Source organism: Hibiscus syriacus, unplaced genomic scaffold (assembly GCF_006381635.1).
Source record: "Hibiscus syriacus cultivar Baekdansim isolate YM2019G1 unplaced genomic scaffold, ASM638163v2 tig00110156_pilon, whole genome shotgun sequence".
Lineage (NCBI taxonomy): Eukaryota > Viridiplantae > Streptophyta > Magnoliopsida > Malvales > Malvaceae > Hibiscus > Hibiscus syriacus.
In genome coordinates, this window is record NW_024062606.1 from 2,196,955 (window position 1) to 2,222,902 (window position 25,948).

The 25,948-nt window shown below is 38.8% G+C and overlaps 1 protein-coding gene and 1 long non-coding RNA gene across 2 annotated transcripts; both read left to right on the forward strand.

Moving 5' to 3' along the window:
- The first annotated feature begins 205 nt into the window (after positions 1-205).
- Positions 206-23,142, forward strand: LOC120215785. The gene is made up of 8 exons (XM_039213352.1): positions 206-284; positions 401-972; positions 2,146-2,313; positions 15,272-15,275; positions 17,627-18,090; positions 18,198-18,352; positions 22,706-22,890; positions 22,994-23,142. The coding sequence occupies exons 2-8, from the start codon at positions 484-486 to the stop codon at positions 23,140-23,142; spliced, it is 1,614 nt and encodes a 537-aa protein (XP_039069283.1). The 5' UTR covers positions 206-284; positions 401-483.
- Positions 23,143-23,202: 60 nt separating this feature from the next.
- Positions 23,203-24,129, forward strand: LOC120216019. Its single transcript, XR_005525014.1, has 3 exons — positions 23,203-23,575; positions 23,658-23,761; positions 24,074-24,129. It is a non-coding gene; the product is annotated as an uncharacterized LOC120216019 (long non-coding RNA).
- The last annotated feature ends 1,819 nt before the right edge of the window (positions 24,130-25,948 follow it).

Consider the following 25,948-nt stretch of genomic DNA (forward strand, 5'->3'; position numbering starts at 1 on the left):
ATTGTGCGTGTGATGGCTTGTTAGATTCTTAAGGTTTACCATGTTGGTGGAATTATTTTGAGAACATTTCAACTTGATAGTAGTTTCCTGATATTTTCTCTCTCTCTGAAGTTTGTATCGGTCTGTGTTCTTGATCTGCTTCCTGAGTTAATATGCAAGTATTTGGTATTTCTTAGTTATATGCTAATCTTGATATGCCTCTCTAGAGGCTCTCCCCGACGATTGGAATCATGCACCAGATGTATGCTTATTACGTTCCCTGGATCGTTCTTTTGTTTTTCCTGGTACCATTTTTCTTTTCAGCCTCTTGTTTCTTTAAAGATTTAGTATGTATTTGATTTGCATTCACTTAGGAGATATTCTGTTTGAAACTTGAAATCTTTCCTGTTTCCTTCTCCAGGTGAACAAGTCCATGTTCTAGCATGCTTATCAGCATCTAATCAGAAAACAGAAATTATTACCCCTTTTAAAGTTGCTGCAGTGATGTGTAAAAGTGGCATGCGCAAATACGCTAAGAAACAAAATTTAGATACGGAGGGTAAGACAAATTCAGTGGCTGGAGGAGAGGAAGTGAATCATGGTGGTGCTTTAATGGATCTGAATGATGAGAAATTGGAGAAAGAGAAGATTGATCCAGCAAAAGATGTCCATGACAGTGAATCATTTCTTAGAATGGAAGAGCATAAAAGACGGACTGAAACACTATTAAAAAGGTTTAATAACTCTCATTTCTTTGTTAGGATTACAGAGAGGGATGAACCTCTGTGGTCTAAAAAAAGTGCTCCTCAGACAGCTACTGATTCATCTGAAATAGATAGTCAATGGTTTGTTCAAAATGAAACCGAAACCACTGCCAAGAACATATCTAGTCTGACTGCAGTTATTGATAGAGGGAACTTTGATGCCAATGGTTCTGGTGGAGCAACTAGAGGTACTGTCAAGTGTTGCTCTCTTTCCAATGGAGATATAGTGGTATGCACCACTGAAGAACTATATTGTTAATGATATTGTTTTACTCTTTACTTTGACTTTGGAAATGCTGCAGGCATTTGTACTTAATTTTTTTTGCTGATAGTAATAAGTTGTCTGTTTTGCATGCAATACTATTGTAAAAGCTGCATGATAGTTCTGTCTGACCATGTTGGATGTGTGTTATTGTCAACCTGGTAAACATTCAGCCGGGTGCAGTAAGTGCGGTGTGCTTAAAACCCAGATTTGCCTAGTGATGAGAATGGCAAGGGGCAGTGCCAGTGATACATAAAGTAATGCACTCTCTGCAACCTTCTCTGCCTCTTTCTTGAACCATCCTTTCTGTCTTGCCTCCAATTAGAGGCTAATGCAGTTTACAATCCACCACTGTCAAAAACTGGAAAGAATCTACCTTCCTATCCCAAAATCTGTCTCCCTTTTCTGACTAGAAATCTTTTAATTAATGTGCTACAGTCAATTGAATTTCCTCTTGTAAAAAGAAAAGGGAGAAGAATAGAGGGATTTTTTAGCTGAGTTGTTGAGATTAGCCATATTGATGACAAGATGGGGAGCACTATTGGTTATGTCATGTGGATCTCCTAAACTCCTCTTCAATAGATCTTTTCTAGTGAGAGTGTGAGACCTTGCTGCTTGATATCCAGATTTACTGACATTACCTGTAGTCACAGATTTGAGTTCTTGGATGCTATTGTGAGAAAGGGTTGGTAACTTGGAGAAATATAAAAAGTAATTACAGGTAGGATATTCCTACCTTGTCATTTGGAGGCTTGCTCGCGAGGGCTCCTTCTAGCCAACCTACTCGGCATTGCTAGTCATGTAAACTGAATTTGATGGAATCATACTTTCAGTATGCTACCTTTTACAAGCTGACTGCTGGCATGTTCATCTTCCTAGGCTCCCCCCCCCCACAAAAAAATTGTACTAGAGGAAATTTATTAAGTTTTTAAATTTCTTTCAATTAACAAATATCTTGTCTGCTTCTGCAATCAATTGCAGAAGCTCTTGGATGCGTTTTGTTTCATGATCAATTGTTCTAGTTGGCATTCTTTTGGGAAGGTTCTAATTGGCATATTGAAACAACTCTTTTCTTTTCTAGGTGACTTGTCGATTCAGACTAATGATTCTCATTCTATTTCTCTGTTTGGAAGGATGCAGGTACTTTTACAAGTAAATGTTGGCATTGGTTTTCTCAGAGACCCTGTCATTGAAATTCTTCAATTTGAGAAATTTCAGGAAAGAAACTTGTCTGAGAATCAGGAAAACTTAGTCTATGCAAATCAAGACCCATGTGGAGAACTGTTGAAATGGTTGCTTCCTGTGGATTTACGTGATACGGCGAAACCACATGTCGATCATACAAAATCTGAAACAATTCCTTATAAGTCATCGGAATTGGATCAAATTGAGGCCTCTCTCTCCTTTGGTCCCTTACCCCTTGTCTATTGTCATTTTGTATTGATGACCCTGCTCCTTGAGGACGGGAAACAGTGATGTTATTAGAATCGTATTGCCTCACATTACTGACTTCGTTTTCCTTTTTCCTCGTTGGTGGCCTCTTACTAGACTCTCCTCCCTCGAGCTTCCCACTCTTAACAGCCATTTCAATCATTTCTCCCGCCGTAACTACATCAACAAAACTTCGATAAGGATTACCGATAAGATGCGAGAAAAAAAGGAGCCTTTAAGGTGTTGACAAAAAGCATATTTGTTTCTTCCTCTTCCAATGGCGGGTGGACTTGCACTGCTACATCTCTCCATCTTTGAGCATATTGTCTAAAACTCTCGTTAGACTTCTTTTCCATTCATTGCAACATAATCCTGTTGGGCCTAACATCCTTCACATGTTTGCATTGCTCAAGAAAGGACTTAGCCAAGTCTTTCCACGATTTAATATTAGCTCTACTCAGCTGGTTATACCATCGGATTGCCGAGCCAGTTAAGCTTTCCTGAAAGCAGTGTATCAACAATTGATCGTCCCCTATGTATCCGGTCATCTTCCTACAAAACATTGTGATATGTGCAGAGGGGCACCTGGTACCATCAAACTTTTCAAAGTCAGGAACTTTAAACTTTGGAGGCAAGACCAGATCAGGAACTAGACTTAACTCCTTTGCGTCGAATCCATAGACACTGGTATCTTCCTTCATGGCTCTGACCTCTCTTTCTAACTGCTTCCATTTCTCTTCCAACAGATTGTTTTGGTCCTTCTTGGCTTCTTCATCAAGGTCCGGAACTTGATGATATTGATGTTCTTCCTGATACGAACTTGATCCAAGCTGTACGTTAACAGAAGCACCGACTGGATTAATGTGCACCTTCCCGACATGAACAGGGGTCACTTGAACATTCTGATATTGTTCTGGGGTTAACCCTGGATGATGAAGTGGGTCTTCAGTTACACCTTCTGGCATAGGGCTTTTCCCATGTTCTGGATTTCTTCCATCCAACATACTCGCAAACTTGGCAAACATCTCCTTTTGGGCATTCATCATATCTTCTTGCATTTTCTTGATATTATCTTGTAACTCCGACTGAGCCTTCTCAATTTGGGCAAGTTTGTCTTCCATAACTTTCTTCCTGGTTCTGTAGATATGCTTGGGATTTTCCAGTATTACTCTGTCACAAAGTCATTTTGTTATCGCTGATATTTATTAATGAATATGAAATATATGATTATGAATGAATAAAATGCGATGCAAAAATTAAATGCATATGCAAAATGCAGGGTGTTGATCCTGGAACGACTCCTTAGAACAACTCTTTATATTAGAACGACGTTCAATTACAAAGTTGAAACATATCACAAATAAATCTGCACCATCTCTCCTATTTCTTGTACGTGTGCTAGTAACTCTACAATCTTCTGGTTTTCTTCAGCCTCAGGATCTAGTTCTTCAGTCACATCAGCGGCTTCCTCAGATAGAATGACCAAATATTGAGCTAGTCCCTGCGCGTGTTCTAGGTAACAAGCAATAAAGTCTTCTCTTTGCTTAACTCTCGCCTGAGCTCGCTCCCATCGAAAATGCCACTGTATATCCCCCTCATAGGGAACTATCGATAGCTCACTTGCTTGCCTCTGAAACTCTTGAACCATGGCTTCAAGCTCACTCACTTGTTTTTTCAGACTTTCAACCTCTCCCTGGCTCGAGCTACCTTCCTTGTTTCGGTATCGTCGTAATGCAGTCTCTAAACTTGGAATTTTCTCCTTCAACTTCTCATTCTGGGCTTGACTCTTTTGTAACCGCTGCTCTAAAGAATCATTTTCTTTCGATAAAATCTTCACTTGGTGTCTGCTTTGCTTGAGCTCTTCTTGACTCTCTCCGGATACTCTTTTGAGGTTTGCCACCTCTTGCCTCAATTCGACAGACTTACTCGAGCTAGAACCTGCCTGAGCTTTTGCCATTCGCTGATAAGTTGACCGAAGATCGTCAAAGTCTAGCCGAAGTTGCTTCTCTACTTTTTCAATTCGATCTGCTCTACTCTTCTGAATGTCAATCTCCAATCCCTTTTGATACACTTCATCTTCTAGCTTCTGTAAAGTCATTCTCTATTGTCTCCGTTCTGCTTCAAAATCGCGCTTGGCTAACTCTAATGGAGATGACACCACTCTCAACTGTTCCTCCACCGGCTGAATATTTTCAGGATTCACCATCGGGATATTGTCATTTACTCGACCGCTTCTCCACTGCTCGTACTCTTGAGATAACTCGAGATCATAAGTGAACAGATTCACACGACGAGTTTGCTTCCAAGCCTCAGCAACCCCTTTAACTTTAACCTTATACTGATCTCCTTTGAAGGCAAAATCCGATCCTACCAAGTCCCACGTGGCTGGGATGAACTGCCTCGATCCATACTGTCTGGAAACTAGTAGCGGAGCATACCCAATAGAACCCCATATACCTGGCAAAGGAACCCAATCTCGCTCTCCACATCGGTAAAGTATATCCGAAGAGATATTCCATGAAGCTCGCCACAAAATATCTCCATCTCTGATATCCTTTACCGACGTGGAGAGCGAGATTGGGTTCCTTTGCCAGGTATATGGGGTTCTATTGGGTATGCTCCGCTACTAGTTTCCAGACAGTATAGATCGAGGCAGTTCATCCCAGCCACGTGGGACTTGGTAGGATCGGATTTTGCCTTCAAAGGAGATCAGTATAAGGTTAAAGTTAAAGGGGTTGCTGAGGCTTGGAAGCAAACTCGTCGTGTGAATCTGTTCACTTATGATCTCGAGTTATCTCAAGAGTACGAGCAGTGGAGAAGCGGTCGAGTAAATGACAATATCCCGATGGTGAATCCTGAAAATATTCAGCCGGTGGAGGAACAGTTGAGAGTGGTGCCATCTCCATTAGAGTTAGCCAAGCGCGATTTTGAAGCAGAACGGAGACAATGGAGAATGACTTTACAGAAGCTAGAAGATGAAGTGTATCAAAAGGGATTAGAGATTGACATTCAGAAGAGTAGAGCAGATCGAATTGAAAAAGTAGAGAAGCAACTTCGGCTAGACTTTGACGATCTTCGGTCAACTTATCAGCGAATGGTAAAAGCTCAGGCAGGTTCTAGCTCGAGTAAGACTGTCGAATTGAGGCAAGAGGTGGCAAACCTCAAAAGAGTATCCGGAGAGAGTCAAGAAGAGCTCAAGCAAAGCAGACACCAAGTGAAGATTTTATCGAAAGAAAATGATTCTTTAGAGCAGCGGTTACAAAAGAGTCAAGCCCAGAATGAGAAGTTGATGGAGAAAATTTCAAGTTTAGAGACTGCATTACGACGATACCGAAACAAGGAAGGTAGCTCGAGCCAGGGAGAGGTTGAAAGTCTGAAAAAACAAGTGAGTGAGCTTGAAGCCATGGTTCAAGAGTTTCGGAGGCAAGCAAGTGAGCTATCGATAGTTCCCTATGAGGGGGATATACAGTGGCGTTTTCGATGGGAGCGAGCTCAGGCGAGAGTTAAGCAAAGAGAAGACTTTATTGCTTGTTACCTAGAACACGCGCGGGGAATAGCTCAATATTTGGTCATTCTATCTGAGGAAGCCGCTGATGTGACTGAAGAACTAGATCCTGAGGCTGAAGAAAACCAGAAGATTGTAGAGTTACTAGCACACGTACAAGAAATAGGAGAGATGGTGCAGATTTATTTGTGATATGTTTCAACTTTGTAATTGAACGTCGTTCTAATATAAAGAGTTGTTCTAAGGAGTCGTTCCAGGATCAACACCCTGCATTTTGCATATGCATTTTTAATGCATTTAATTTTTGCATCGCATTTTATTCATTCATAATCATATATTTCATATTCATTAATAAATATCAGCGATAACAAAATGACTCTGTGACAGAGTAATACTGGAAAATCCCAAGCATATCTACAGAACCAGGAAGAAAGTTATGGAAGACAAACTTGCCCAAATTGAGAAGGCTCAGTCGGAGTTACAAGATAATATCAAGAAAATGCAAGAAGATATGATGAATGCCCAAAAGGAGATGTTTGCCAAGTTTGCGAGTATGTTGGATGGAAGAAATCCAGAACATGGGAAAAGCCCTATGCCAGAAGGTGTAACTGAAGACCCACTTCATCATCCAGGGTTAACCCCAGAACAATCTCAGAATGTTCAAGTGACCCCTGTTCATGTCGGGAAGGTGCACATTAATCCAGTCGGTGCTTCTGTTAACGTACAGCCTGGATCTAGTTCGTATCAGGAAGAACATCAATATCATCAAGTTCCGGACCTTGATGAAGAAGCCAAGAAGGACCAAAACAATCTGTTGGAAGAGAAATGGAAGCAGTTAGAAAGAGAGGTCAGAGCCATGAAGGAAGATACCAGTGTCTATGGATTCGACGCAAAGGAGTTAAGTCTAGTTCCTGATCTGGTATTGCCTCCAAAGTTTAAAGTTCCTGACTTTGAAAAGTTTGATGGTACCAGGTGCCCCTCTGCACGTATCACAATGTTTTGTAGGAAGATGACCGGATACATAGGGGACGATCAATTGTTGATACACTGCTTTCAGGAAAGCTTAACTGGCTCGGCAATCCGATGGTATAACCAGCTGAGTAGAGCTAATATTAAATCGTGGAAAGACTTGGCTAAGTCCTTTCTTGAGCAATACAAACATGTGAAGGATGTTAGGCCCAACAGGATGATGTTGCAAGGAATGGAAAAGAAGTCTAACGAGAGTTTTAGGCAATATGCTCAAAGATGGAGAGATGTAGCAGTGCAAGTCCACCCGCCATTGGAAGAGGAAGAAACAAATATGCTTTTTGTCAACACCTTAAAGGCTCTTTTTTTCTCGCATCTTATCGGTAATCCTTATCGAAGTTTTGCTGATGTAGTTACGGCGGGAAAAATGATTGAAATAGCTGTTAAGAGTGGGAAGCTCGAGGGAGGAGAGTCTAGTAAGAGGCCACCAATGAGGAAAAAGGAAAACGAAGTCAGTAATGTGAGGCAATACGATTCTAATAACATCACTGTTTCCCGTCCTCAAGGAGCAGGGTCATCAATACAAAATGACAATAGACAAGGGGTAAGGGACCAAAGGAGAGAGAGGCCTCAATTTGATCCAATTCCGATGACTTATAAGGAATTGTTTCAGATTTTGTATGATCGACATGTGGTTTCACCGTATCACGTGACACCAATGCAACCTCCTTTTCCCAAATGGTATGATGCTAGTGCTCAGTGTGAGTACCATGCAGGGAACCCTGGGCATTCCATTGAGAATTGTACTGCTTTTAAGAAGGTTGTCCAAGCTTTGAGAACGAGGAATGTCATCAACTTTGGTGACAGTGAGCAGCCAAATATAACTCAGAATCCGTTGCCAAGCCATGCAGGGGCAGGAGTTAACGCGATTACTGAAGAGAAAGGAAAGAGAATTGTAAAGAATGTTAGTGATGTGGTATCACCCATGAGTTGGGTGTGGTGCCAGATGGTCAAGGTAGGACTGTTGAAGCCCAGTTTGATGGGTGAACAGTTTAACAGTGGAGAGGTATGTCTGTATCATAACAGTGAGGGACACAATATTCAGCAATGTCCTGACTTCCTATCTTTGATACAAGACATGATGGACAGTAAAGAAATTGAGTTCTTTAGAGAGATTACTGAAGAAGAGGAAGTGGAAGTTTGCGCTTCAGAAGGATCGTCTAAAGGGGTATACAATGCCAGTTGTCCCCTAATTATTACTCCCAAAAATCGAGTTGCTGAGAAGGTAGCCCCGAAAGTGGTTATTACACCTCCATCTCCATTCCCTTATCGGGATAATAAACAAGTGCCTTGGAGATATGATTGCCAGATGGGAGACGGGAGATGTAACAAAAGAGAATGAGGAAATAGATGAGGTGGGACGCTTTACTAGAAGTGGTAGGTGTTATTCTCTTAATCCACCTAAAGAGTCTGAGAAGAGGGTTGTAGTTGATAAGGGGAAAAGGTTGTTATATCTTTAAGATCTGGTCTCGATATTTGTAAATAATCGAACATTCTTTATCTTTCTAAAATGACTTGGTAATTTTAATTTAATTTGTTTGAGTGTTTTTGAATGTTTTAAATTTACATTTTGTTTTATGGGATCAAAAATTAAATTAAGTTCGAATTTATAAAGTTCATTGCAAAGACGTTAATTAATCGATTAGGTACCGATTTAGGGCGTTGTGGGGGAGCTAATCCTTCCCCACACGTAATCGACTCCCGAACTCATTTTTTGGTAACGTGGACCTCAATTTGTTGTTTTAATTAAAATTAATTTTTATTTAAAGTGACAAAACGTTTTTGGGTGCCCAATCACACCCTAATCAAAGATTGGTGGCGACTCTTTGAACCGTATTTTTTCGATCGTAAAGGAAATCCAAAATTTTTCGAAACGAGAGGTTTTTTAAATCGCATTTGTTTTTAAATTAAAAATCAATTGAAAGAGGTAATTAAAAATTAATGTGGTTTTTTAAAATCTCACTTTTCACCTTTAAGAAAAAAATCGTTTCGACAGCTTGGCGACTCTGCTGGGGAGGTAATTGAAAGTTATTTCTTCAAATTCTTCAACAAGTTCCATAACCAACTTACGGTATTCTACAAGCTTGGGATCTTTTGTCTCCCATTCTCCCCTGAGCTGGTATATTACCAAAGCTGAATCACCATACACTTTAAGCATTTTTACTTTGCGTTCAACAGCAGCTCTAAGACCCAGAACACAAGCTTCATACTCGGCCATATTGTTTGTACAATCAAAATTAAGCCGACTGGTGAAAGGATAATGCTCTCCTTCTGGTGAGACCAAAATTGCCCCGATTCCATGTCCCAAGGCATTCGAAGCACCATCGAAGTTCAACTTCCAATATTTGCTAGTGGATGCCACTGCTTCTTCTACCGAAATAGCCATTAAATCTTCATCTGGGAAATCAAAGCTCAACGACTCATATTCTTCCGAAGCCCTGCTTGCAATGAATTCCGCTATAGCACTTCCTTTAATTGCCGTCTGGTTTACATACTGGATGTCAAACTCGGACAATAAGATCTGCCAACGAGCTAATCTTCCAGATAATGCAGGCACACCCATTAGATATTTCAAGGGATCAAGCTTGGATATAAGCCAAGTAGTATGATACAACATATATTGCCTAAGCCTTCGGGTAGCCCATACTAAAGCGCAACACAACTTTTCAACGGGTGAGTATCTTGTCTCACATCCAGTGAACTTCTTGCTGAGATAATAGATAGCCCTTTCTTTTTTCTCAGTTTGGTCACGTTGCCCCAGCACACACCCCATTGAATTTTCATAAACTGAAAAATACAGAATCAAGGGTTTGCCTGAGATGGGTGGCGCTAAAATTGGAGTGCTCGACAAATATCTTTTCACTGCTTCAAAAGCTCTTTGACAATCCTTACTCCATTCCCCTGAGTTATTCTTGCGAAGAAGGCGGAATATGGGATCACACTTTTCTGTCAGCTGTGAAATAAACCGAGCTATATAATTCAATCTTCCCAAAAATCCTCTGACTTCTTTTTGTGTTCGTGGGGGTGGCAAGTCTTGAATAGCTTTTACTTTATCTGGATCTATTTCAATTCCTTTTCGGCTCACTATAAATCCCAACAGCTTCCCAGATGTCACCCCAAAAGTACATTTATTTGGGTTGAGTTTTAGTTGGCATCTTCTTAGTCTTTTAAAAAGCTTTCTCAAATTCACAATATGTTCTTCCTCTGTCTTGGCTTTGACTATCATATCATCGACATAAACTTCTATCTCTTTATGCATCATGTCGTGAAATAACGTCACCATGGCCCTTTGATATGTTGCCCCGGCGTTCTTCAATCCAAACGGCATTACTTTATAACAAAACGTTCCCCACATGGTAACGAACGTCGTTTTTTCCATATCTTCAAGATTCATCTTAATTTGATTGTAGCCAGAGAAACCATCCATAAAAGAGAACAAAGAATTTCCAGCAGTATTATCCACTAGAGTGTCTATATGTGGCAAAGGAAAATTATCTTTTGGACTAGCTCGGTTGAGATCCCTGTAGTCAACACACATTCGAACTTTCCCATCCTTCTTCGGTACTGGGACAATATTAGCTACCCATTCAGGATATTTGGCCACTTTAAGAAACTCGGCATCAAATTGTTTTTTCACTTCCTCTTTAATCTTGAGCAGCATCTCAGGTCTCATTCTTCTAAGTTTTTGTTATACCGGTTTACATTCAGGCTTTATTGGCAGTTTGTGAACAACCAACTCTGTATCTAAACCTGACATATCTTCGTATGACCAAGCAAACACATCCTTGTATTCTTGAAGCAGTTCTATCAAATCTTGTCGACCTCCAACTGACAGAGTGGTACCAATCTTTACTTCCCTCTTATCTTCATCTGTCCCCAAATTCAAAATCTCAGTAGACTCTTTATGAGGCAGAATCTGCTTATCTTCATTCTCCACCATTTTCAGCAATTCAGAAGGTAGTTCACATCCCTCATCATCATCACTTGTTTTTTCAGACTTTCAACCTCTCCCTGGCTCGAGCTACATTCCTTGTTTCGATATCGTCGTAATGCAGTCTCTAAACTTGAAATTTTCTCCTTCAACTTTTCATTATGGGCTTGACTCTTTTGTAACCGCTGCTCTAAAGAATCCTTTTCTTTCGATAAAATTTTCACTTGGTGCCTGCTTTGCTTGAGCTCTTCTTGACTCTCTCCGGCTACTCTTTTGAGGCTCACCACCTCTTGCCTCAATTCGACAAACTTACTCGAGCTAGAACCTACTTGAGCTTTTACTATTCGCTGATAAGTTGACCGAAGATCGTCAAAGTCTAGCCGAAGTTGCTTCTCTACTTTTTCAATTCGATCTGCTCTACTCTTCTGAATGTCAATCTCCAATCCCTTTTGATACACTTCATCTTCTAGCTTCTGTAAAGTCATTCTCCATTGTCTCCGTTCTGCTTCGAAATCGCGCTTAGCTAACTCTAATGGAGATGGCACCACTCTCAATTGTTCTTCCACCGGTTGAATATTTTCAGGATTCACCATCGGGATATTGTCATTGACTCGACCGCTTCTCCACTGCTCGTACTCTTGAGATAACTCGAGATCATAGGTGAACAAATTCACGCGACGAGTTTGCTTCCAGGCCTCAGCAACCCCTTTAACTTTAACCTTATAATGATCTCATTTGAATGCAAACTCTGATCCTACCAAGTCCCACGTGGCTGGAATGAACTGCCTCGACCCATACTGTCTGGAAACTAGTAGCGGTGCATACCCAACAAAACCCCATATACCTGGTAAAGGAACTCAATCTCGCTCTCCACATCGGTAAAGTATATCTGAAGAGGTATTCCACGAAGCTCGCCACAAAATATCACCATCTCTGATATCCTTGAAGATAACTATCCATTTTTCTTCGGTAAAGCCCCCAGGCCACTCTTTAGAAAGAAAATCCTTCAAAGGCGAGAAACCGTCTAGAAACACTCGTCCTGGTGCTCTTTCAACATGTTTGAAATGACTTAGAATCCACACTAGCAGCAAAGGCGCACATCCTATAAAGCGTCTTTCTCCCTCGCGCCTACAAGAACTCAAAGACCGAAACGTCTCAGCTAGAATAGCTGGAACAGGATCCACGTGCTTGTCTAATCTTTCAAACAGGTCAACAAATGATACGTCTACATATCCTAGCACTTTTGGAAAAATAACAAGCCCATAAATCCCTAAAGCAAACAAGTCATGCTTCTTTCTCTTATCAGGATGATGAGCAATTACTTCTTTCAGAGCAGCCCAAGAGATGCACTCACTGTCTCCCTTCTTCTTAGTGTTTCTGACTACCCAATCTTCACTCATTCCGGGTTAACCCCAGAACAATCTCAGAATGTTCAAGTGACCCCTGTTCATGTCGGGAAGGTGCACATTAATCCAGTCGGTGCTTCTGTTAACGTACAGCCTGGATCTAGTTCGTATCAGGAAGAACATCAATATCATCAAGTTCCGGACCTTGATGAAGAAGCCAAGAAGGACCAAAACAATCTGTTGGAAGAGAAATGGAAGCAGTTAGAAAGAGAGGTCAGAGCCATGAAGGAAGATACCAGTGTCTATGGATTCGACGCAAAGGAGTTAAGTCTAGTTCCTGATCTGGTCTTACCTCCAAAGTTTAAAGTTCCTGACTTTGAAAAGTTTGATGGTACCAGGTGCCCCTCTGCACATATCACAATGTTTTGTAGGAAGATGACCGGATACATAGGGGACGATCAATTGTTGATACACTGCTTTCAGGAAAGCTTAACTGGCTCGGCAATCCGATGGTATAACCAGCTGAGTAGAGCTAATATTAAATCGTGGAAAGACTTGGCTAAGTCCTTTCTTGAGCAATACAAACATGTGAAGGATGTTAGGCCCAACAGGATGATGTTGCAAGGAATGGAAAAGAAGTCTAACGAGAGTTTTAGACAATATGCTCAAAGATGGAGAGATGTAGCAGTGCAAGTCCACCCGCCATTGGAAGAGGAAGAAACAAATATGCTTTTTGTCAACACCTTAAAAGCTCTTTTTTTCTCGCATCTTATCGGTAATCCTTATCGAAGTTTTGCTGATGTAGTTACGGCGGGATAAATGATTGAAATGGCTGTTAAGAGTAGGAAGCTCGAGGGAGGAGAGTCTAGTAAGAGGCCACCAACGAGGAAAAAAGAAAACGAAGTCAGTAATGTGAGGCAATACGATTCTAATAACATCACTGTTTCCCGTCCTCAAGGAGCAGGGTCATCGACATAAAATGACAATAGACAAGGGGCAAGGGACCAGAGGAGAGAGAGGCCTCAATTTGACCATATCCCGATGACTTATAAGGAATTATTTCAGATTTTGTATGATCGACATGTGGTTTCGCCGTATCACGTGACACCAATGCAACCTCCTTTTCCCAAATGGTATGATGCTAGTGCTCAGTGTGAGTACCATGCAGGGAACCCTGGGCATTCCATTGAGAATTGTACTGCTTTTAAGAAGGTTGTCCAAGCTTTGAGAACGAGGAATGTCATCAACTTTGGTGACAGTGAGCAGCCAAATATAGCTCAGAATCCATTGCCAAGCCATGCAGGGGCAGGAGTTAATGCGATTACTGAAGAGAAAGGAAAGAGAATTGTAAGGAATGTTGGTGAGGTGGTATCACCCATGAGTTGGGTGTGGTGCCAGATGGTCAAGGTAGGATTGTTGAAGCCCAGTTTGATGGGTGAACAGTTTAACAGTGGAGAGGTATGTCTGTATCATAACAGTGAGGGACACAATATTCAGCAATGTCCTGACTTCCTATCTTTGGTACAAGACATGATGGACAGTAAAGAAATTGAGTTCTTTAGAGAGATTGCTGAAGATGAGGAAGCGGAAGTTTGTGCTTCAGAATGATCGTCTAAAGGGGTATACAATGCCAGTTGTCCCCTAATTATTACTCCCAAAAATCGAGTTGCTGAGAAGGTAGCCCCGAAAGTGGTTATTACACCTCCATCTCCATTCCCATATCGGGATAATAAACAAGTGCCTTGGAGATATGATTGCCAGATGGGAGATGTAACAAAAGAGAATGAGGAAATAGATGAGGTGGGACGCTTTACTAGAAGTGGTAGGTGTTATTCTCTTAATCCACCTAAAGAGTCTGAGAAGAAGGTTGTAGTTGATAAGGGGAAAAAGGTTGATGTGCAGATAGAAGAGGATAAGCCTGTTATCAATGAACCAGTAACCGAGAGTGAAGCGGTAGAATTTTTGAAGTTTCTGAAACACAGTGAGTACAGTGTTGTGGAACAGTTACACAAGTTGCCTGCCCGTATTTCTGTTTTATCATTACTTTTGAGTTCAGAGGTCCATAGGAATGCTCTGTTAAAGGTTTTGAACCAGACTTTTGTTCCGAAAGAGTTGCCCATTGAAAAGTTGGATCGGTTAGTTTCTAATGTACAAGCTGATAATTTTTTATCTTTTTCTGAGGATGAAATCCCTTCTGGGATGATGGGTAGTCAGAAGGCTTTGCACATTACAGTTAAATGTAAAGGGTATGTGTTGTCCCGGGTCTTGGTTGATAATGGTTCAGCTTTGAATGTGATGCCTTTAGTGACTCTAAAGAAGCTTCCATTAGATAGTACACTTATGAGAACCTGTCAAAGTGTGGTTCGAGCTTTCGATGGGACTAAAAGAGAAGTGTTGGGCAAGATTGATGTTCCTCTGAATATTGGTCCAGCAACTTATGAAGTGGAATTTCTCGTAATGGACATTATGCCTACGTACAATTGTTTGTTGGGAAGGCCTTGGATTTATCAGGCCGGTGCAGTTCCGTCCACATTACACCAGAGACTGAAATTTGTGATTGATGGAAGGTTGGTATGTATTCATGCTGAAGAGGACATTATTGCTTCTGTTTCTACTACTGCTCCGTATATTGAAGTTGATGAGCAAGCCGTTGAGTGTTCTTTCAGATCGTTGGAGTTTGTCAATGATACGTTTGTGGCCGAAGGCAAGAAGATACCAAAGCCTCGATTGTCAAACTGTACCAAGATGAGGCTTAAATTGACTCTTGGAAGAGGAGCAAAAGTTGGAAAGGGTTTAGGCCGATAGTTGCAAGGACCGGTGAATCCCATATGCCCTATTACTAAAAAAGATCGATTTGGTTTGGGATATCAGCCAACTTCGAGGGATAAGATGAGGGGAATTAAGAAGGGCCAAGAAATCAGAAAGGCCAGATTGGCTGGTGAAGACCTTAGCTGGGAACCCATGACCTTCCCGCCGTTGAGTAGCATTTTCATGTCTGGGGGGCATATGTTTCAAGGGAATTCAAGAAACACTGAGATGATGGTTGAGAATGCCTTGGGAAATTTAGGCATTAATGTTATAACTGATGATGAATCCGAGGAAATGAGAGCTATGGGCATTTATCCTGCACCACCGGGCTTCGTGTTGAACAATTGGACCGCGGAAGAACTGCCTGTAGTTTACAAATCTTTTACAGAGTAATGCACTGGAACTTTCTCCCTGTTGTTCATACCCTGGGGCAATAGGTGATTTCATGTAAAGGGTTAAGCTGTTTGTTTTTTCTTGCTTTCAATAAAAGATGCATTCTATTAGTTCCAAATGGCAAACATTTTCCCATGCATTTCATTCATTCATTCTTTGTTGTATATATGTATGTATTTATTTCTTTCTATTTATTTATATGGGAAAAGATCCTTCCATATGTATATATGTATATATATCTTCTCTTTCATTATTTTTTCAGGAGCTCAAATATCAATAATATGAATGCCAATGACTCTGACCCGGAGATTGATTTCGAGAAGTCTATATGTCAAGGAGAAATCGAGGATTGTGATGATGATGAGGGATGTGAACTACCTTCTGAATTGCTGAAAATGGTGGAGAATGAAGATAAGCAGATTCTGCCTCATAAAGAGTCTACTGAGATTTTGAATTTGGGGACAGATGAAGATAAGAGGGAAGTAAAGATTGGTACCACTCTGTCAGTTGGAGGTCGACAAGATTTGATAGAACTGCTTCAAGAATACAAGGATGTGTTTGCTTGGTCATACGAAGATATGCCAGGTTTAGATACAGAGTTGGTTGTTCACAAACTGCCAATAAAGCCTGAATGTAAACCGGTACAACAAAAACTGAGAAGAATGAGACCTGAGATGCTGCTCAAGATTAAAGAGGAAGTGAAAAAACAATTTGATGCCGGGTTTCTTAAAGTGGCCAAATATCCTGAATGGGTAGCTAATATTGTCCCAGTACCGAAGAAGGATGGGAAAGTTCGAATGTTTGTTGACTACAGGGATCTCAACCGAGCTAGTCCAAAAGATAATTTTCCTTTGCCACATATAGACACTCTAGTGGATAATACTGCTGGAAATTCTTTGTTCTCTTTTATGGATGGTTTCTCTGGCTATAATCAAATTAAGATGAACCCTGAAGATATGGAAAAAACGACATTTGTTACCATGTGGGGAACGTTTTGCTAGAAAGTAATGCCGTTTGGACTGAAGAATGCAGGGGCAACATATCAAAGGGCCATGGTGACGTTATTTCACGACATGATGCATAAAGAGATAGAAGTTTATGTCGATGATATGATTGTCAAAGCTAAGACAGAGGAAGAACATATTGAGAATTTGAGAAAGCTTTTTAAAAGACTAAGAAGATGCCAGCTAAAACTCAACCCAAATAAGTGTACTTTTGGGGTGACATCTGGGAAGTTATTGGGATTCGTAGTAAGCCAAAAAGGAATTGAAATAGACCCAGATAAAGTAAAGGCTATTCAAGACTTGCCAGCCCCACAAACACAAAAAGAAGTCAGAGGATTTTTGGGGAGATTGAATTATATAGCTCGGTTTATTTCACAGCTGACGGAAAAGTGTGATCCCATATTCCGCCTTCTTCGTAAGAATAACTCAGGAGAATGGAGTGAGGATTGTCAAAGAGCTTTTGAAGCAGTGAAAAGATATTTGTCGAGCACTCCAATCTTAGCGCCACCCATCTCAGGCAAACCCTTGATTCTTTATTTGTCAGTTTATGAAAATTCAATGGGGTGTGTACTGGGGCAACGTGACCAAACTGAGAAGAAAGAAAGGGCTATCTATTATCTCAGCAAGAAGTTCACTGAATGTGAGACAAGATACTCACCCATTGAAAAGTTGTGTTGCGCTTTAGTATGGGCTACCCGAAGGCTTAGGCAATATATGTTGTATCATACTACTTGGCTTATATCCAAGCTTGATCCCTTGAAATATCTAATGGGTGTGCCTGCATTATCTGGAAGATTAGCTCGTTGGCAGATCTTATTGTCCGAGTTTGACATCCAGTATGTAAACCAGACGGCAATTAAAGGAAGTGCTATAGCGGAATTCATTGCAAGAAGGGCTTCAGAAGAATATGAGTCGTTGAGCTTTGATTTCCCAGATGAAGATTTAATGGCTATTTCGGTAGAAGAAGCAGTTGCATCCACTAGTAAATATTGGAAGTTGAACTTCGATGGTGCTTCAAATGCCATGGGACATGGAATCGGGGCAATTTTGGTATCACTAGAGGGAGAGCATTATCCTTTCACCAGTCGGCTTAATTTTGATTGTACTAACAATATGGCTGAGTATGAAGCTTGTGTTCTGGGTCTTAGAGCTACTGTTGAACGCAAAGTAAAAATGCCTCTTCCTTCACCTCGTGCTTTATCTTCTCCTTTAGGTTCTGGTTCTGCTTCTGGAATGGGTAGCCCATCATCTCATAGGTCTAGCTATTCTGCCTCCTCTGGTTCTCAGCTCTTTTCTTTTAATAATTTAAGAAGTTACTCCATGTCATCACTTCCTCAAAGTGTTACTCCTCCTCGGGGACCTATTAAAGCCCAAAGTTCTAAATCATCATTTGACCTTGATGAGGTGGACCGTTACTCTTCTCAAAAGATTTTGAAAAGTCAAAGAACAGGGATTGAAGAGCTTTTATCTTTTCGGGGTGTGTCACTAGAGCGGGAAATATTTTCTGTTCGTTGTGGGTTACGGGGGATTCATATCCCGGGAAGAAGATGGAGTAAGAAACTTGAAATAATTCAACCTGTTGAGATCCATTCTTATGCTGCCAACTGCAATACAGATGACCTTCTTTGCGTTCAGATAAAGGTAAACCCTAATGCTTACCATACCTGGTATATCATGAGCTCTTCGCCTCCACTCTCTGTGGACATGGTCAAAAGGTTCTTTTATTCACTTGTGATGTTATATTGCAGAATGTTTCTCCAGCACATATACCAAATATTGTTGTACACGTAGATGCTATAACAGTTGTTTTAGAAGAGTCTTCAAAAGTTGGACCACCTGCTTCCTTACCAGTTGCATGTATTGAAGCTGGAAACGATCATAGTTTGCCAAATCTAGCTCTCAGGTTGTTTTCACTCTAGGTACCTTAATTTACTTCAAAGTGTTCTTTGACATTTTGCAGTTTAGCTTGATGATTAAGGTGTAAATTGTAGGAATTATAGAAATATATGATTATGTAAATATCTTTTAATTAAGGGATTTTGTAAATATTCTACAATCCCTTATTTTAAGGGATCGTATCTCCTATGATTAGTATTTTTCCTTTCTTAGAGTTTCCTACTTTAGAGAGATGATTTGTATATAAATATGTAATTTGTCCTATTGAAAAAAATAAGAAATTACAGAGAATTACTCTGATTTCTACATGGTATCAGCTTAGGTTACGGTTTCTTTCCAACCTAGATGATGTCCACAACTTCTTCTCCTACTCCGGATATCACTTCAAATCCAGAAATTTTTTTTGGTTCTGCTGCTCAATCAGAAGGTAATCTGGTCATGAAAGAACCAGAAGGTAAACCTCATGCTACAGTTTTTTTCTCCTCCCAGTCGTCCCCTAATGGATCCTTGATTCTAGTGCTACGGATCATATGACTGGAAATAAGTATTTGTTTTGCAATTTTTTCCCAAACTTTGGTAAAGCTGTCAAAACGGCTGATGGTTCTTTATGCAAAATAGAAGAACATGACATTGTTATTCTCAATGACTATATTGTACTTAAAAATGTCCTCTTCGTACCAAATCTGGCTTGCAATCTCGTTTCCGTTAGTAAACTTTCCACCTACTTGCACTGCTATGCAATTTTTAATGATATTGATTATACTTTGCAGGCACTGAACTTGAAGAAGATGATTGGTAAGGCCAGCTTGCAGAATGGTCTCTACATTCTTCTTGCCCCTACTAAAATCGAAATCTCGAAATCTTTTACCGTTTTAGAAAAAGTTGATAATGTTATCTTATGGCACTATCGTTTAGGTCATCCTAGTTTTCACGTTTTCACTATCTTGCAAAAGTTTTTCCTGCTCTATTCATTCATAAAAGGCCAAATTCTTTTTCTTGCAAAGTTTGCTCTCTTGCCAAACATACTAAATCAACTTATTCTCCTTCTACATATAAGTCTTCTCACCCTTTTGCTTTGTTCCATAGTGATATTTGGGGTCCTTCTCGGGTGAAGAATGCTGATAATTGTAAGTGGTTTATCACTTTCATTGATGATCACAGTAGGATAACTTGGACTTATTTGCTAAAAGATAAATCTGAAACTGCTGGTGTTTTTACCCAAATTTATAACATGGTTCTCATTCAATTTGAGTCTAAAATTCAGCTCTTTAAATCTGATAATGGCAGTGAAATTTTTGCTAAGTCTTTGGGTGCGTTTTTCAGGAAAAAGGGCATAGTTCAGATTAGTTCTTGTGTTGACACCCCACAACAAAACGGTATTGCCGAAAAAAAATAGACACCTCATTGAAGTTAATCGTTCTCTTCTATTTACCACTAATGCTCCAAAATATTTGTGGGATGAAGCCTTATTAACTGCCACATATTTAATCAATTGAATGCCTAGTAAGGTTTTACAATTTCAAACACCTCAATTTATATTTTTACAATACTTTTCCCATTTTAAACCTATCTCCTCCATTCTTCCACTTAAAATATTTGGTTGTACTGTTTTTATCCAAAACATTGCTCCTAATAAGTCCAAGTTAGATCCTAAATCATTAAAGTGTGTACTGGTTGGTATTCTTCACTTAAGAAGGGTTATAAATGCTATCATCCTCCTTCAAAACGATTTTTTACCACTATGAATATAACATTTTATGAGCAGGATCCCTATTTCACTCAGGCTGAAATTCAGGGGGAGACATGGAAGGATTTTCAGCCACATCAACTATCTCCTCCTACTCTTCATTCTCAACCTTCAGAATTGCCACCAATTTTGTCCTTACCTACAGATTTGTCACCTGTAACTACTCCTATTGATCCACCGGTAGTACCTATCACTACTTCACTCATACCCACTTTAAATACCCTTCCTGAAAATACACTTACTCCCATTCAAAATATTCCACAAACAACACCAATCAAACAGTTTGGTTTTTATACAAGGAAAATAAAACATATTCCTGAGGCTGTTTTGCAATCTGATGCTTGTCGAGAATTGGATTTGGGTCCAGCTGCCGAAATAGAAGAAGAAATCAGTAAGTCCACTTTCCTTACTCTAGATGACTTCCCTATTGCTATTAGAAAAGGGGTTAGACAGTGCACCAAGCATCCTATTGAAAAATTTGCTGGTTATAATTCATTGATGCCGTCTTTTCAAGCATTTACAACAAACTTGGATAAAGAACAGGTTCCCACAAGCATAGCTGAAGCTCTAAAGGATTCAAATGGAGAAGGGCTGTTGAAGAGGAAATTTGTGCACTGGAGAAAAATGCTACTTGGACTGTTACGGACCTTCCTCAAGGAAAAATGTTGTTGGCTGTAAATGGATCTTTACTGTAAAGTATAACTCAAATGGTAGCATCCAACTATACAAAGCGAGACTAGTGGCCAGAGGCTTTACACAAACATATGAGATAGATTTCACAGAAACTTTTGCACCTGTGGCGAAGCTGAATACTGTTCGAGTACTCATAAGTTTGGTTGTAAATTGCGATTGGAAATTATACCAACTTGATGTAAAAAACGCTTTTCTTAATGGCAAACTAAAAGAAGAAGCCTATATGAAGTTGCCACCTGGCTTAAAGTCTGTTGAAGGAAGTAACAAGGTGTGCAAGCTCAACAAGTCTCTATACGGGTTAAAACAATCACCCAGAGCTTGGTTCGAGAGGTTCACTAAAGTCATCCTAAAAAATGGCTACAAGCAATCCCTCGCCGATCACACTCTTTTCATCAAGGTAACTTCTACAAATAAGAAAGCTATCCTTATTGTGTACGTGGACGACATAATTCTTACCGGAGATGATGAAGAAGAGATTTGTAATTTGAAGAAGTTGTTAAATAAGGAATTTGAAACCAAAGACTTGGGAAAGCTAAGGTATTTCCTAGGAATGGAGGTGACAAAGTCAAAAGAAGGACTTGTGATCAACCAAAGAAAATATGTACTTGATTTACTCAAAGAAACTGGTTTTCTTGGTTGTAAGCCGAATGATACACCAATGGAGGCAAGCTTGAAATTTAACAAAGAAGATGAGTCCTTGGTAGACAAAGAGAAATTTCAAAGATTAGTTGGGAAACTAATTTATTTATCCTTGACAAGGCTAGATATAGCATTTCCTGTAAATGTGATAAGTCAACACATGACTAATCCTACTGAAGAGCATATGGCAACAGCAAATAGAATTCTCAAGTACTTGAAGAAAACTCTAGGACACGGTTTAATGTTTAAGAAAACACAAGACAAAACTGTTAAGATCTTTACAGATTCTAGTTGGGCCGGAGACCTTACTGAAAGGAGATCCACTGGTGGCTACTGTACCTTTGTTTGGGGAAACCTTACAACTTGGAGAAGTAAGAAACAATCTGTCGTTTCAAGAAATAGTGCTGAAGCTAAATTCAGAGCACTAGCATTGGGAATATGCGAAGGAATTTGGATACTTAAACTACTGAAAGAACTTGTCACTAATCAAGAGGATCACTTTGAAGTTTTATGTGATAATCAATCTGCTATTCAAATTGCCAAGAACCCAGTTCAATATGATCGGACAAAGTTGAGATTGATAGGCATTTTATTGTTGTTCAAGTTAACAAAAAGACAACCACTCTTTCATACATTCCTTTAGAAGAACAAGTTGCAGACATTCTTACTAAGGCTTTGCCAAAGCCTGTTTTCAATAAATTCCTATTCAAGCTGGGATTATACAATATATTCTCCAGCTTGAAGGGGAGTGTAGGAATTATAGAAATATATGGTTATGTAATATCCTTTAATTAAGGGATTCTGTAAATATTCTACAATCCCTTATTTTAAGGGATCATATCTCCTAGGATTAGTATTTTTCCTTTCTTAGAGTTTCCTACTTTAGAGAGATGATTTGTATATAAATATGTAATCTGTCCTATTGAAAAGAATAAGAAATTACAGAGAATTACTCTGATTTCTACATAAACCACCAAAATGCAAAATATATCCATATTTTGTTGTTGTATTTAGTCATTCTTTCTTAGAATAGATGGGATTATGTGCTGATCATTTTGTGAGCAACAAGAAATTGTTGCAGAATATTAAATAGTAAATTCACAACACATGGCTGCATGCCCCCAGGACTGCCTTTGAAGGGTATAAATATATTTGGCAGTTATCTATTTCTTGGGGTGTGTTTGGAATTAAGGTTTAGAAGAATTGTATCTACCGTCTCATGGGTGTCTAAGTGGGAAGGGCTGTCTTTTCCCATGAGCTTATCGATAGTTTCTGTTGCAGGAGGGGTGAAGAGCATTCTTTTATTTTAAAACCAGCTTCTTCTGTGTGGAAGAACCTCAAAACTTATGGAGAAAAGTCCAAGGCATCCAGTTGGAAATACCTTTTGAAGACATTCAACCAAAAGGGGAGTTGTTTGATTGGTAACCAGTATGCAATTATGGTAGCATGTCGTTGCAACTACAGTGGTATGTGCGTCTGTTTCTCTGAGTTTACAGCATCATCTGGAAAGCTTTGCATTAATTACATGTTCTAACTATTAGCGTATCATTTTTTTCATGTAAAATTTAGAGTCAAGGTTGTTTTTAAAGCAACCAACTAATAGGAGACCACGTATTTCGAGGGATCTTATGATCTCTGTCACAAGCAAAATGTCAGGACAATATCCTGGATCAAGTGAAAGATCCTCCCAGCTTCCCGTTAGGTTTTATTCTATCTGATTCCCACCCTCTTTCGTCCTTACATGCTTCTTACATATTAATCTATGACGAATCTTATTCCACTTGTGTGATTGTCAGGTCTTAACTCTTAAGGCTTCAAATTTGACATCCGAGGATCTAACTATGACCGTTCTTGCTCCAGCCTCCTTTACCTCACCCCCATCTGTGTTATCCTTGAATTCTTATCCAACAACGCCAAGGAGCCCATTTCTTGGTTTTTCTGCCTTTGCCGGGAAAGCAAGTAGAGAGAGGCATGCTAGTGCAATGCAGAGACTTGGCTCAATGCCCACTGTATCAGAGAGTCAGAAACAGAATGGTGATGCTAGGACTAGGTCTACTTCTTTTGATGAGCAGTTGCCTCCAATAGCTAATTTCATTCCAACTTCTGCTTTGGAATGTACTCATCTCTGGCTGCAGGTAGAGTACCATTAGGGTAATGTATCGCTATCACCTTTTTCTAATATTATTTCAAACTTCGAATACACAAATGATAACAAATCAATCGATTGCTTCAGACGTGTTCCTGCTCAATCTACGGCTACCATTAAGATGGAGCTACTTCCGTTGACTGAAGGCATAATAACACTGGACAGTTTACGGATTGATGTCAAGGAGAAAGGTATCCATCTGTTTTCTTTTTATGATCTTCCCTAGAAGTGACATTAAGGAAAAAAATGTTAGAATGTCTGTTATGGGATCTATTATTTAGCACTAAGCTTGCCTGTTCTCGATCGAATTGTATTTAGTAGTCTCTCCTCTTCAACCATAAGTTAGTTTTACATTTTATGTTCACATTTCCTAGAGCACATTTCGCAGATTGTGTTCATTTCATTATAGTTTCTTCATTCTGTAAGGCATTACACTTTCTTACCGGATATCGTCAAATGTTCATGTTTTATCTTTCACGGTGAATCCTTTTGTGATGCAACAGGTCGTACGTACATCCCGGAGCGCTCACCGATGATAAATGCGACTACTAGCATCTCCATGCCGATTATTTAGGATGGATTGCAAATCGTGTTTCTTATTTTTACTTTTACATTTAACCATCAAGGATTTCAAAGCGTGATTAATTTTGTTACCCGGTATTCAGCTTTTACAGCCATATTGTGCACAATCTTTGGAACCGAGATGGCTATCTTTCCTTGTTGAGCAGCAAGCGAACTCGTCAGAAAAATACAACCGCAAAATGATTTCTTGTAAGCTGCAATCTTGAGAATGACATTTTTTTATTTACCCTCTTTGACAGGAAAGAAACGTTCTTTGCATCTAGAGATGGGTGAAATGATACGATATGTTGTGTTTCAGAGTTCATATATTAAACTTCCAAGATTGCTTAAAATGAACATGCAGAGGATAAAGTACGTAAATGGTCCTTCGATTATAGGATATTTTATTGAGTTTTTCGACTATTAAAAGTTATGAAATTGTCCCTCTACTATAGAGAGTTGGTTTGTTGAGTCTCTCGACTATTAAAAATTACAAACTGATCACTCTACTATTAAAAATTACAAACTGGTCACTCGACTATTTATTATGTTTCGAACTTATCATTTTCTGCTAAAAAATTAACGGTCATCTGAGTTAGACGTTAACATGCTGATTGAGATGTGATAATTATTTGAGATTATGATATCAAATTAATTTTATTATAGCTCAGATTGTATTCAAAATTTTAACAGAAGATGATAAGTTCGGAACATAATGAATAGTCGACGACCATTTTGTAACTTTTAATAGTCAATGGACTTAACAAAACAACTCTCAATAGGCAAAAGAACATTTTATAACTTTTAAAAATTAAGGGACTTAATAAAATAATATCTTATAGTCAATGGATCATTTATGTACGTATACGTAAAATACTAAAAGATCATTTTTGTACCTATACGTAAAATACTAAAATAAATATCACATCATAGGTAAATCGTGAACAAGACCACTAATTAAGGCATAGGTAAATCGATGATCTAAAATGAAATGGGAATTTGGTTGTTCAAAGCCAGAATCCATACGAATTCAAGAAAATAATTATTTCCAAAATTTATTAGAATTTAAATGTGAAAGAAATTGGTCAGGTAGCAAGGACGAAACCATTAAAAAATTAAGAGGGCTTGTTCTTCTAATTTTTTATATAATACTATTTTAAATTGTTTTCATTTTAAATATTAAAAATTTATTACTTAAACAAAAATCATTTTAATATTTTAAAAATAATTTTATAAATGAATCTATTATTTAAATTTTCATTCAAACACTCTCTAAAACGACATATGATGCATAAGCTTTCTGTTAGATAATATATTTATATATTCTAAAAATATTCTAAAAAATATCAATTGAACTAAGAATTATTCAAACAAATTATATAATATATTATAATTTAATATCATATTATATATAATTTGACGTAATTAATAAATTTATGAAGTATTTATTTATATTCATATATCTCGTTTGACTATAATCTATAACTATATAACGACAGGAAAAAAATAGCCCTTACATAAATATAATTATTTTGGTTATTCAACTTTTAAGAATTATAAAATTAATTGCACGAATCAACTTATCTTAGTGATTAAAGAAATCGTCGTCAAATGATTGAGAGTATTTAGAAGATATACTACTTTGTATGTTAGCTTAATAAAAATAATTATTATAATTTTATAATAAATTTAATAAATTATTTTATTACCGTTGGATAATTCTAATGGATTTTTATAAATTTTTAAAAATTTAATAGCTAAAACTATCATTTAAATATGACTAAGTGATCAGTTGACCCAAAAATAATTTGTATATA

What these genes read in the sequence shown, in the direction of transcription:
- LOC120215785 (XM_039213352.1), top strand. Translation starts at nt 484, where the DNA reads ATGTGTAAAAGTGGCATGCGCAAATACGCTAAGAAACAAAATTTAGAT. An exon ending in TTTCCAATGGAGATATAGTG is followed by an intron (nt 973 to 2,145) that starts GTATGCACCACT and finishes GGAAGGATGCAG; the next exon opens with GTACTTTTACAAGTAAATGT. An exon ending in ATGTCGTTGCAACTACAGTG is followed by an intron (nt 22,891 to 22,993) that starts GTATGTGCGTCT and finishes TGTAAAATTTAG; the next exon opens with AGTCAAGGTTGTTTTTAAAG.